Source organism: Spermophilus citellus (genome assembly GCF_964194105.1).
Source record: "Spermophilus citellus genome assembly, chromosome: 9".
Lineage (NCBI taxonomy): Eukaryota > Metazoa > Chordata > Mammalia > Rodentia > Sciuridae > Spermophilus > Spermophilus citellus.
In genome coordinates this window covers 139,282,646-139,295,852 of record NC_138191.1, presented here as the reverse complement: position 1 = coordinate 139,295,852, position 13,207 = coordinate 139,282,646, and the positions used below count along the sequence as shown (strand labels likewise).

The window sequence follows — 13,207 nt, the reverse complement described above, 5'->3', positions numbered from 1 at the left end:
GCCCCGCCGGGACCCCAGCCCCGGGAGGCCCGGGCCGGGGCCTCTTCCCCGCGCTGCCGCCCCAAGGCCCTCCCCTCGCTTGCCGGCCGCGCTGCTGGGACCCCTATCCCAGGCCGTGGGAATGATCCCGGACGCTCCGCAGCCCCCGCTCGCGCTCCCTTGGCGACCGCCAAGCCTCCGGGTGGGGCGCCTGGTCCCGGAAAACTCTGGAGCGACAGGGAAAGTTCCTGCGGTGTTGCTGCGGTACCGCCCGTGGTGCCCAGGCCGGGCAACCGGGTGTTGGCTTCCCCTCCGCCCAAAGCCCTTTCCCTTATCGAAAACAAGTGCACCTCCCCCCAGGAAGGATGGGGGCTGCCGCGCCCCCTCCCCACCAGCCAAAGAAAAGGGGTAGGGTCGGGGAGCTGACGCTCCTTGCCTGGGGTGCGGACGGGAGCTCTACCTGTGATCAGTGCTGTTTCCCCCTTCTCAGAGGCGGATATACCAGTGCTAAAGGGGGTGCCGGGAGAAAGAGGTGCACAGCCTAATTTCCTAACGTAGGGAGACTGCTGAGGGGTGCTGCGGCCACGGTTGTGGGGGGCTGGGGCAGGGAGTGGGCGGGGCCGCTGCTGAACCTCGCGTGCCTGGGCCCAGTGGGGGAAGGGGAGCAGGGGCAGGTGCTCTATCCCGCTCCCGGGAATACTGGAGCTCCCCTGGCCCTAGGGAGGGGAATCTTGTTCCACTTCTCCTTCAGCTGGATCTGGGAGCTCCTGGAGTAGGTATGGTGGGTTTCCTCCACAATCTTCCAGGGAGGGCCCTGGAGACCCAAGGTTGGTCCTCCCTCCGGCCCCCCAGACTACCTCACTCGACCAGAAATGGATCATTCTTGTTCCAAGGAGATGGGGAGGGTTGCGGCTTGTTTCAGAGTGGTCTGTGCGGGCTACAGCTGGGGTCCCCCCTCACCGCTGGGCACTTTGCCAAGCCCCTGCAGGATTTTCCCGACTTCCTCCCCTGCTCCTGGGTGTGGCTGGGGTGGGGGGAGGCGATGAAAGCCAACAGGCCCTCTCCTGCCTGGGTTCTCTCCTGCTGGAGCCTACTGCGTGTGTGGAGGTTAGATGAGGCTGGACCAGCCGATGGAGGGGTCCCTGCAGAGTCTGCAGTCCTGAGCTGGCAGGTGGAAAGGCTCCTATTGTCTTTTCACTCCCACTCCAAGAGCCCTGGCCCCCAACAGCTCTTGAAGAAGGGGCCTCTTCCCAGAACTCCATTTGCAGGGAGTGAAAGGATCCGTGGACCTGTTATGTGGGCTGCCTTGGGTGGGGGCTGTAGCTGTCCCTCCTGCCACAGTGTCAGAGTAGATGCCCTCAGGATCCCAGGAGGAGAAGTGTAGGGTGGGGCTGCCTAAAGCTGCCCGAACTTGACTTTGTGGCTCACGGCTACCTTGGCTGCCCTGACGCTGGAACTGGAGGAGGGGGCCTTCATTTCCTGGAAGGAAGGTGTCAGCCCACCCACAGGGGTGTCAAGATCCTGGCTGGCCGCTGGCCCCCAAACCCCCCTCCATCCCTGTGTCCCAGTCCTGGCTTTGCCCAGAGTGTGAGCAAGTGGTGGTAGGCAGGGGGGGGAGAAAAGGAAGGGTGGAGGAGACAGGCACTCCAGACCAGGTGGGCCCCTCCCCAAATCCAGCTGGAGCTGAGGTGGACATTTTGGAGTTGGGGGTGCTGATCTTGGTTAGACCTGGAATAGGAGCTAACTCCTGGGGTGGGCATGTGTTCATGAGACATCACATGAAGAGGTCCCATGTCCTCACGTGACATAGGGGGGCAGCACCACCCCAGCACTGTGTATATTTACCTGCAGCCTCTGCCCAGGGGCAGTCCAGAGATCTCTGCCCAGGCCTGGTGTCTACTGTGGGCATTCTACCTGAGCAGCTGAGGTCGGAGCCCGAAGGGCCCGGGCCATTGTCTGGGGTCCTTCCCCCAGGAGGAAGAGGACCATTAACACCTGCCCCTGTGTCTACTCAGGTTCGAGTCTGGCGGTACTTGAAGGGCAAAGATGTGGTGTCCCAGGAGAGCCTTCTGGATGGTGGCAACAAGGTAGTCATTGGTGGCTTCGGAGACCCCCTCATCTGTGACAACCAGGTGTCTACCGGGGACACCAGGATCTTCTTTGTGAACCCAGCACCCCCCTACTTGTGGCCAGCCCATAAGAATGAGCTGATGCTCAACTCTAGCCTCATGCGGATCACCCTTCGCAACCTGGAGGAGGTGGAGTTTTGTGTAGAAGGTGCGTGGGGGGTCCGTGCAGGGATCCAGTGGGGTGGGCAGAGGGCTACCAGGTATGTGTGAAAGGTGGGCTTGGAGGTGAGTGGCAGAGCGTTGGGCCCAGGGAGAGTGAAGAGGGGTTTACTTGCAGCTGGAACACATGCTGTCTGGCTGTGTTCCCACCTCATTCCTACTTTGCTGCTCCCTGGCCGCATTTCTAGTCATCCAGCCATCAGAGCCCAAGGAACAGAAGCAAGCCCTGCAAAGGGACTGGCTTCCTCTGCTTCCTCGCCCCTTCCCCCTTGGAGGGCTCTTTCCCAGGGGAGGAGCTGGGACCAGGTAAATGATGGACACCAGCTGTCATGCTCTGGCAGAAGCCCCAGGTCTGCCTAGACTGGTTGCACACATTTGAGCAAAGCCCTTGTGGCCAGGCTTAGGGGTTGGAGGTTGGGGGCCTATCCTGTGTGTCCAGAGGCCCACGGTTTCTGGGAAGAGCTGCTGTGTGGGATGAGTGCTTCTGGGGACTAGACAGGTTAGTGCCTCTGGGAAGTGACCTGTCACATGATAGGCCAGGGAATGTGGTGGGAGAATGTAAGAGTTTGTCGCCTCCACTTCCTGTCTGTTCCCTTATGGCTATCTGGAATGGGATGTGGGGTGGGGGACGGAGAGAAACTTCCTCCTCAGGGCAGTGGCAGGGGTCATGACTTCCACTTATTTGAGGTGCTCTGTTGGCCAGTGGGGAAATCCTAACTATTGTCTGCCTTTCTGCTTTGATGCAGCTCCTGAGGGGGATCTCTTGGACCCTTCCCCACGCCCCCTGTGTTGTCTTGCTGGGGGCACTGTGAAGGAGGAGGGACATAGCCCAGAATGGGCAGCCTTGTGGTCTGTCCCCCAGCTGTGGTCAGCTGCTCCTGGGCTACCTCCAGGTCCCCTGGATTGGGCCCTGCTCAGCAAAGGCTGAGCCGTGGGAGTCTAGCCAGGCCATCCCCCTGGGCAAAGACCAGTCCTGGTCCTGCCCTGGAAGCTGTGGGCTGGGCATGGCATGGAGGCATGGGGGGATGAGTAGGACAGAGGAAGGCCTGGAAAAGGAGGGTCTGGGTGCTGTCCCTGCTCATCCCTGAAAGATCGAGAAGGAAAATCATTAACTCTCTGAGGGGTGGGTCCCTCCTCCCGAGGGTCTGTGACTCAGTAACTGAGGCCTGATAAGGAGTCAGAGGTCACACAGAGGAAGGTGTCCTGGGCCCAACAGATTCAGCTTCTGAAGCCTACTTTGCCCATGCCAGGCCTGGGCTTTGGTGTTAGGCATGACCAGGCCCAGCAGAGGGACAGCTGGGGAGGAGAGTTCCCAAGGAGACCCCCCAGGTAGTGTGGCTTGACCTATTGTGAGCCATGTGGCTCAGGGATCAGTTAGGACCTGAAAGCCAGGTGGGGGCTTCCAGACAGGCCAAGGGGACACAGGGGAGCCCCAGGAAGAGGGGACAGAATGAGGAATCTGGGTTCCGCGGTAAGGTTTTGGGGAGCCCAGAGAACTTGAGCAGGGTTGAGTGACAGGAGGCTTTGGAGGCAGACCAGGGTGCCGTGGCTGCTAGGACAGGGACCATGCGTCAGTGACGCAGGGTGAGACAGGCCACCCTGAGGCCTGAGGGACCCAGTCCTCCCAAGCTGGGTCCCTCTTCTGTTCTGAAGATGACCACATCAGCCCCCTCCCCAGTCCTAGTGATGGTGGACAGACAAGGCTACAACCTAGTCGACCCTTCCCCAACAGGGCACAGGTGGTCTAGTCCTTCAGTGGTCCCGAGACCTACAGGGCCCTCTGTGTGGGAATCCAGTCTGGGAACATGCCCTCCCCACCCCTGCCTAGACACTGCCCTGAGGGGTCCTGCTGCAAGGGCCTTTCCCCCTTCTAGAGGCTTGTTTCCTCAGTTTCTCCCCTGGGCCAGCTGGAACTTCCTGGCCCTGTCCAGTCGGCCCCTCCCCCAGCCACGGCCCCCTAGGAAGTCTCCTCCTCCCTCCTTTGCCTGGGGAGCCACATTCCTGGCATAACTGAGACAGGTATGTGCCCCTCCCCCTGTACCACCTTTGGGGGCCCCTCCTGCTCCTTCCAGAAGGCAACCCCACCCCCTGCTTCTCTGGGGAGAGTGGCCTGGCTTAGCCTCTCTCCTGGGCCAGCAGCTGCCATTTGGGAGCCTGCTCAGGGCAGCCCTCTGCCACCTTGTGCCAGTCTGGACATGGTCCCACACTCCTATCACCTCCCTCTCCACCTCAGGGAGGCCATCCTGGTGCTTCGCAAAGCCTCAAAGCCCCCAAGAGGGACACAGGCCTGACTGGGGGCCGGCAGGGCAGCCTGAGGCCCTTCCCTCCCCACTCCAAGCCAGTAGCAGAGAAAGGAAGTGTTGTCTGCCCCTGCCGGGGCCTGGCACAGGGACAGGGCAGGGGGCCAGGGTTGGAGTGAGCCTGGCACCTGCCCAGCTGGGCTCTGCCCAGCCCTGAAGCTGGGGGTCCTGGCAGCCGGGCTCCCAGGTCTGGCCTAGCCAGCAGTGTTCTGGTCAAGCCCTTCCTGCCAGGCCAACTGTCCAGGGCCTTCAGGAGGACAGTCCCAGGGCAGTGGGTGGGGGCATCCTGACCCCCAGGCCAGGTTCCTTTCTCCGATCTCTTGATCTCTTAGGCTGTGGGGAGGCTTCTGGGCTGCTCTCTGCTGTGTACTCCATTTCTGTACCCACCCCCCCCAGCTTTCCCACATTCCTCTGCAGATGGGAGGTAGCTTCTCCCTGTCCCTGCTTCCCTCTTCTAGACTCCAGGTTCTCAGCCTACCCCTTGGCCACACCTAGTGCCCTCCCAGCCCCTCCCCCAGGCAGGTCCAGGCTGGAGGCTGCTGGCACCGGAGACTGCCTGCCACAGGCAACCTGCCTGTGTGGCTGGGGGAGGGGCTGTCTCCTTCCCACCGGGTGCTGGTGCTGCTGGTGCACCTGAGTGGGTCTGTCTTGTCTTTGGCTTCCCTGGGTTTCTGGGGCAGTTCTGGGATGGGTGGGGAATGCCCTGGATTCTGTGGGGTGATCTACCTTACACAGGCAAAGGAGGGCAGGACTGGAAACAGCTCTTGGCTTTTTCCAGACCCACCCCATTCCCCCAATCCCCACCCAGAGAAGAGCCCCCACTTCCGTCCCCCCACCCCCCACTGGAAGTGGAAAAGTCTGCTTTGAAGCAGCCTCCCTCCCTCTCCTGGGCTGCCCAGTGGGTGCTAGAGGGAGTTCTGTTGGGGCCTGCCTGCACCTTCACAGCACCCCTGTGGGTGGGAAACTTCACAGGGGGCTGCATTCAAGGTTAGAGGCCACCTACTCAGGACACCCACGCAGGTCAGAGGCCAACTTCCCAGCCCCAGAGGCTGAGGTGGAGAGACTGGAGGTCAAAATGGGGCTGTTCCCACACTGAAGGGCAAGGGGGCCAGCCCAAGGTTGCTCCTGCCAGCTCCCTGCCTCTTCCCACCTGGCCCTTCTGCTCCTTTCAGAAGGGCTGATCCCCCAAACCTAGAAGATCAAAGCCTACCCCCATCACGACAGGGGGTGGGAAACTGCTGTGGCTGCTGCAGGGAGTGGGGGGCAGCTTCCACTGTCTCCACTGTGGGACCCAGGCCAGCTGCTCACATCAGAGCTGGGGGGGGGGGGCTGGATGGGGTGGGAGCTGCCCTCCTGCCTCTGTCAGCTCTTCCCTATGGGGCTCCCCAGCTTTGAGGCCTTGCTGGGCTGGGGGTGACTGCAGTCACCATGGTAGCCTTGTCTAGCAGACTTGATCCTCCCAGGGATAGTTACCTCTGGGAAGAGGCCTCTGCCCCCTGTATGTTCTGCTGCTGGGCCCCAGGCTGGGGAAGGTCTCCTTGAAGCCTCCAGTGGAGAGGGACCCTCCCCAGTGAAGGGCCCCCCCTCCCTCCAGCTCAGATCCTGAGAACTTCCTCTGAGGAAGGCCCCCTGCAGGGGCTGCTAACAGCTGGACCTGGGAAAGGGGAGATGGTCTCTCCCAGGCTTCCCTGCACACACCCCCACCCCGTGGAGTGGAAGCATGGGAGAGGGAGGAGAGCTGCTCTCCAGCAGGCTGTTTCCAGCTGTGCTTGTGTGTGCCTGGGGCCAAGCTGTGTGCAGTCATTCTGTACTTTCTATTGGCCTGGCTGGCAGTGGTGGTTCCTGATGCTCTGTCGAAGTGGAGAGAGGTGGAACCCATCTCCAGAGGTCCAGGGTCTGACTCCCTCCCAGATCTGCACCTGAGAAGCTAGTGTCCCTGGGCTCAGCCTGGGAGGAGGACGCTCAAGTCTTGGCAGTGGGCGCCCTCTGCCTGTGTCTGAGAGGCCTCTGCCTTCATGCACATGTATCACCTCTGCTTGCTGCTTATTGTCCAGTCTGTCCCCTTGCCCTGTCCAGCTGGGCCTTGTGCCTGCCAGGAGCCCAGCACCTTCTCCTGTGGGCTCTGCCCGTGGGAGTAGCTGAGGTGGTGAGATGAAGGGCATGCTTGGTGGGGCTGCAGTGAGGATAGTCCCTCAGGGCCTGCCTGACCCTGAGGCTGATGCAGACACTTCCCCTCCCCACACAGCCAGACAGGGTGCAGGGCAGTTAGGCCTGAGGTTGGCCTGAACCCTCCCTACCCTTCCCTTGGCCACACACGCTGGGCCCTTGGAGAAGCAGCCTGGCCTGTGGGGTGTCAGGCTCACAGATGTGAGGTCCCAGTGCATTCTGGGGCGAGTGAGCACTGATACTCAGGGAAAGCAGCGAACAGCAACTGCACCCTGTGCCTTGGATGAGGGTGGGAGAAAGGTGCCATCAGCATGGGGAGGACAGAGGACAGAAAGCCAGCCATGCTTCCAGGACCCCCTGGCTGGGAGAACCAGCTGACCCTCCTTTCCACCTGACTGACCTCCTCTGCTGATCCTTCATGAGGAGGCTCCTCCCTGACAGCCTCCACCAAAGCTCTCCCCTCTAGGGTCTGCCTCTGCCCTCTCCTTCCTGCACCTTTGGTCCTTTGTACCTCTCCCTTCCCTGTACATCCCAGTGCCCAGCTGGCCAGCACCTCCGGGAAGCTCCCTAAAACTCAGCCCTGGGCCGCGGAGTGGTACCAGCCCTGTTATGCCCACCTCCCCTGTGTCTGGTGCCTCTGGCCCAGCTCAGGACAGCTGGACTCAGAGGCATTGACCCACATCTGGGTTCCACCTGTCTCCACACAGTCTCTTTCCTCCTGAAGATGGACAGGGCCTGGCTGAGTTGGGTTTGCAGCTGCCTGGGAGAGGAAGGGCATATTTTATGGTACTTGCTCACCTGGCACCCCCTGGTGGTTGTGGCTGAGGCCCAGGGTCGGACTCCCCCCCAGATCTGCCTGTTGCCCCTCCCGCTGTCCCTGTTCCCCAGGCTTCACCACTGGCCTCCTGCTCTCCTGCAGCTTCTTGAGCTAGTTCCCATCCTGGGCCTTGGCAGTTGCCTCTGTCTGGGGCTCTTCCTCTGAATCTGTGGAAAAGCCCTCTTTCTGTCCCTGGGCTGTGTGCAGATGTCACCCCAGAGGCCACACTACTGTCTGGGCTGTTAGAAACTGCTACAACATAGCCTCCCTGAGGCTGTGCCTGGGACACTGAGCCCTGCCAGGGACGCAGACTGGCTGGTTAGAGCTCGTTTGTGATAGAGTGGGGCCAGCTGAGAAGTCAGGGGTGGAGTCAAGAACTGCAGGCTTCTGGAGTGTGGCTATTCTGTGTGCTAGCCCTCTGTGCCTCTGTCCCTTAATTTTCACTTACTCACCACCCTGAATAGCAGGCTGTTCAGGGAGGTGAGTACCTGTTTGGGGACAGGTAAAGGGCACAGGCTTGACCCAGACACCTCCTGGCCTCACCTGAAGTTGGCAAGAGGAACCACAGAAGGCCAACCCTTGGTGGCTGGCCTAGGCCCAGCAGGGACATCCTGCTGTGAAGCTCCCAATGTCTTCTGAGAGGGACAAGGAAGATGTGGCACAGCTTGAAACTGCATGAGGAGGCTGCAAGTGGTGTGGTGGGGAGCCAGGCTGACAGATAGAGGCTCCCCTCTGAGCAGGGCACCTCTGGGCAAAGAAGCAGAAGGCCTCGCCCTCCGTCTGAGGTCAGACGGTGCAGGTGCGTCTGCAGATGGCAAGGGGGAGGCCCCCGTAATGGAGATAGTGTGTGCCTATGTGCAGCATGTTACCGTCTGACAGCCCCGCAGTTAGGTCCCTGGGGCTCCCAGCCATCCCACCCCACCCCATCCCTTCCTTTCCAAGGGAGCCCCACCCCCTCCAGAGCGGGGATCATCTGCATGAGAATGGGCCAGCCGGGTGCCTCAGGGCTGGACTTTCTACCCTTTCCAGGCCCGTGGAAGTACCTGGAAGTTCCCAGCCAGATCTTAAGTGTGTACACAGCCTGTATGGGGCGGGTGTTAGTGTGTGCAGGCAGGTGGGGGCGTGTGACCCCAATGCTGCAGACTTGGCGGGTGGGAGTTCCTGCACATCCCAGAGGAATGCTAGTGTGTGGGATTGCTGTTGCTGCGGGGGGCTGTTTCCTGGCTCAGTATCCTGTTCATTCCCAGGGCATGGGACTGCGTGGGCTGCTCCAGGCTGAATGATTTTGTCTGAAGATCCCAAAATAGCTTTAGTAGCCTGAGCTCCCCTCCCCCTCGGGCCTGGAGCCTCAATGGCTCTTTGTCTCTCAAGACATCCCGCCCCTGCTGGGGGTGAAGACACTGCCTGGGGCTTAGTGGGGCTGGGCTGCCAACCTTGTTCCCTTTCCTATTGGCTGATACCAAAGGACCCTAAGCCCCATTCTCAGTGTTGGCTGGGGCCATCTCGGGCTCCCATGTGAGCATCCAGGCCAGCCTGTTGGCACTCCTTCAGTACCAGATCCCAGAGTCTCTGGGGGAGCCAGACTTTGCCAGGGGCTCCCACTACCACTCAGACACCCCTGCCCCCAGCCCCGCTACCCTATTCCTAGCTTCTTCCTGCAGAGCATACCTAGAACATTCTTAGTGTTTCCTGAGGCTTGGCCTCTGGCACTTTCTGGGAGGCTCTCTGCAACCCAGCAGTGAGAGGCCAATGGGAAAGCCTGCATGAGCCACTCTGGGTGCCCCACACCAAGTCTTCCATCGGCTTTCTGGCTCTAGGAGTCAGACCCTACCCTGGGCAGGAAGTTGCCAGCACCGCCTGGACACTTTTTAGTGTGTCATGGACAGTGTCAGGGGTCCAGAGGTGTTTGGGGCAGGAGCTCCCCAGAGAAGTGAAGGTGGCCAGGGACTGGGACTTCTTGCAAAGTTTCATTAGAACAATGGGTTTCAGGGCCACGAGAGATGGGAAGGTCCCTAACACAGGTGATGGGCAGGGGTGACTCCCAAGTGGGATGTGGCAGTGGAAGGAGTAGGAGCAGAGGGACAGGGTAGAGTGCGAGTGCCAGGAGGCAGTCGGTAGGTTGGGGGCTCCGGCAGGCTACCTGTGGGATGGAGGCCATGTGGGGGTGGGGCCATTTCTGGGCCTGGGAAGGACTCATTCAAGGACTGGGCAGAAAAAGCCCCACAGACAGACCAGGGACTATGGGGGAGGTGGGTGTGGTCAGTGCTTTTTTCCCAAGGTGGACTGACATGAGCTCAAGTGACCACCAGGTGGCACTGGTAACTGTGGCAGCAGAAGTTTGGCTGGAAGGGAGACCTACTGAGGACATGTAGAGCTGACAGCAGAGCATGTGGGTATGCCTGGGTGGTGCTATGGGAAGTGAGCACCAGGTGCTGGCAGGGTGCACAACCTGGCCTAGAGGAGGAGACCCCTAGTGCTGAAAGGACATGGCACACGTGGAAGCTTGTGGGGGGGGGGTGTGAGTAGGACCAGTGAAGGGTGGGGGCATGGGTGCTCAGAGATCTGTCCAGGATAGTGAAGGTGTTAGCCATGGAGGTGGTCACCTTGGCCTCAGGAGGACAGATGTGGCTAGTCAGGATGGCATGGGGATCCAAGCTATGGGACCTCTCCAACCCATGGTGCCCCCAAGTTTGGAGGGAGCAGAAGTCGGGGCCCGTGTGTAGATGCCCTACTATGGATCGTGGGAGATTCCAGACTGGCTGCCCTCCTGTCCCGCTCGGAGTTCCAAGGGAGGCCGCGGGGGGGGGGGGCGCTCTAGGCCCGTGGGACCACAACTGCTTTTTGCATACGGCTTATTTGCTTGGGGCTCATTTGCATTTTTTTTCTCTTTGCACTGAAGGGAGTTAAGGTTGCACTGATGATTTGAGGTGTTTGCTGCGAATTCCTAGGGGAGAAGTGGGCAAAGCAAATTCTGGACACATCACTTTACACCAACCCTCCTTCCACCTTGCACCCTACCTGGGGACCCTTGCCCACACACAACAGGGTGGAGACATCAGAACAGACATATTTGCAGGCACACACAGACGAATCCCAGAACCCCTAGAACCGGGTCGTATGTGCAGGTCGTATGTCCAAGCCCCCTATAGGTATGTTAAACCTTACTGCCCCGCCCCTGCCTGCGACTCAGCCCCAGCTCCTATCACCCTGGCCCCAGTGAGGTTCCTGTTCTTATCTTTCTCGCTCCCCATCCCCGGGCCAGCACTAGCCTCCTCTCCAGCCACCTCGCCAGCACCTGGCCCGCCTCAGTTCTTTTTCGGCCCCTCCCCTGGCCTCAGCCCCTACCTCCTGCCCCTGGCCAACCCCTCCCTAAGCCCGGGTCCCCTTTTTAGCACCATCCTGCCCCTGTGTCTGCCTTAACCCCCACATCAGCGCTGCCCCTCCATCTCTTTTGTGACTCGCGTCGGCCCTCATCCGCCCATCCTCTGCTCTGAGCTGCGACTCCCCGCGGACGCCGGGGTCCCCCGAGGCATCTTCCTTTGTCTCTGCTCCCCGCCCTCCCTCCGCGGCGCCCCCGGCCCCTCACTCACCGCCCCAGCCTCGCGAGGGTGAGGGCAGCCGCTGTTGCTGGAGGCGGGCGAGCGCCTCCGCGGCCGGCTCTTTATTCTTTCCGACGCTGTCGCTCCTCCCGCTGCTGCCATCGCGCTCCCGCCTCTGCCAGGCGCGAGCAGCAGGCCCCGCGCCCGCGGTCCCGCCGGCCTCTGTCTCTCCGGCTCCCGCTCCCGCTCCCGCTCGGCGGACAGCGCCGGCTGGCGGGCGGAAGGGTTGCGGCGGCAGGGGTGGCCCTGGCCTTCTTCCATCCTCCTTCGCCGGCTTCTGAGCCCACATTGGGGATCTCTGCTCCTGGATTATTCTGCGCACATCCCGTTATGAGCCTGGAGGGCCGGGGAGGGCCAGGCGTGCCCCAGGCTGTGAATGGGGCTGAACTTTGAGAGCGCAGCAGCTGTCCACTGCCCCAGGGGACCTAGAATGGGGGCAGTAGCCCCGAAGAGGCCTAAGGGCGCTCCGTGAGGACCCCCCACTCCCCAAGAGAGAGGCCAAGCCCCAGGCCATGCCTCCGTTGCCGCTGGAGCGGCCCCCCCGGCAGCAGCCTGGCGCCTCGCTAGTGGTGCGGTACTTCATGATCCCCTGCAACGTCTGTCTGATCCTGCTGGCCACCTCTACGCTGGGCTTCGCGGTGCTGCTCTTCCTCAACAACTGTACGTGGCGGCTGGGCGGGGCCCAAGTGGCCCAGCTTCTGCTGGCCAAGTCCTGCTTCCCTGCTGGCAAGGGTACAGGGCAGGCAGGGTCACAGCCAGGCCAAGGGCCACACATTCTTCTGGGGATGGAATGGATTGCTCTGGACCCCTTGAGACCTGTCCTTGGGCTCCTGGCCAGCTGACCCCCATCTTGATGGGGCAGAAACAACTTCCTGTGGGAGTAAGAAAGGGGTAGTTGCACTAGGAATGGGGGGTTGGACTTATTTGGTAAATCAGGTGACTTTACTGGGGACCCACTTGGCAGGTGATGGGTGTCAAGCCCTGACCATGCAGCTAGAAGGGCAGAGGAAAGTAAGGGCCCCTGCCCTCTTCTCCAGAGTCTGAGCCAGCCTATGGGGGAAGGGCAGAGTGGGCGTGGTGGTCTCTGGAAGGCCTTGCTCAGAGGGCCCTAACTTGGAGATTTGTTTTATTCCAGACAAACCTGGGACCCACTTCACACCAGCACCTCCCATGCCTCCTGACGGTGAGTGGGGCAGCCTGGGTGGAAGGCACAGCTCGGGGTAGCAAGTGGGCAGGGCACTCCTAGGGTGGGTTCATTCTAGGGTGTGTAGACCAGGGGTGCCAGGTGTCTGGAGAGGGGAGGCTGGGCCAGGCAGCCCGGGTTCCTCCTGGGGCATCCACTGAGTGTAAGCCCGGGGTCTCAGCTCCTGGCCGCGCTCAGGCAGGCTCTGGTTTCCCTGGGCCTCAAGATTGGGAGGAACCATAAGAAGTGAGATGCTGGCAGGTGGTGTGGGCAGGGTGGGGGTGGGCAGTGGAGTAGGCTGGTTGTGGGGGGGGGATTCCTCTCCTTTGTCCTCCCTTCTCCCTTTTCAGGAAGGGCTGGGGCCAGGCAGGGGTGGAGAAAGTCAGAAGTGCAGAGGGGAAACTGGGCTGGGGGATGGGGAGTGTCTTAGCATGACATGAGGAGTCAGAAAGGCTTGCATCTGTCTCTGGGAGGATGCAAGTGATGGAGGGGTGGGCTGACCTTCTTGACATCCCTGTGGGTTGGGATGTCCTCCCACCAGGCTGCTGGAGCATGGGCCTCTGTGATTAGGTTAATGTCGTAGGGAAAAAGAAGGTTCTAGTGCTGCAGAGGACAAGGACCAAGGGGTTGCCAGGGTCCGTTCACCTGCATCCTCAGCAGGCGGGTGGGAGCTCCCAGGTCTGCTCTCCGTCCTGTCCCATCACTGGGTTCTCTGTCAGGCAGATGTCTGTCCAGTATCACAGAGTCACATGTCTAGAGCTGTCTGACATAGGCAGGACATGGGTGGGGAGGACCATCTGAGAGAGCCCTGGGTGGCCTGGGGTGGGGGCATGGCCCTGGGCCTTCTTCTCAGGATGCACCCCTGGGTTGCATTA

The 13,207-nt window shown here is 61.1% G+C and overlaps 1 protein-coding gene across 5 annotated transcripts in view; it reads left to right on the top strand.

Annotated features, from left to right (window-relative positions):
* The window catches only part of AGRN (agrin), a 31,634-nt gene that overhangs the window by 347 nt on the left and 18,080 nt on the right, over window positions 1-13,207 (top strand). For 4 of the 5 annotated variants that reach the window (XM_081306266.1, XM_081306267.1, XM_081306268.1 and 1 more), the window contains exons 2-3: window positions 1,995-2,256; window positions 12,285-12,332. In XM_081306266.1, the coding sequence (XP_081162392.1) occupies window positions 1,995-2,256; window positions 12,285-12,332 (310 nt within the window). Of the gene's footprint in view, window positions 1-1,994; window positions 2,257-11,501; window positions 11,810-12,284; window positions 12,333-13,207 lie in introns of those variants that run through there. The other variant, XM_081306269.1, reaches the window with a different exon arrangement.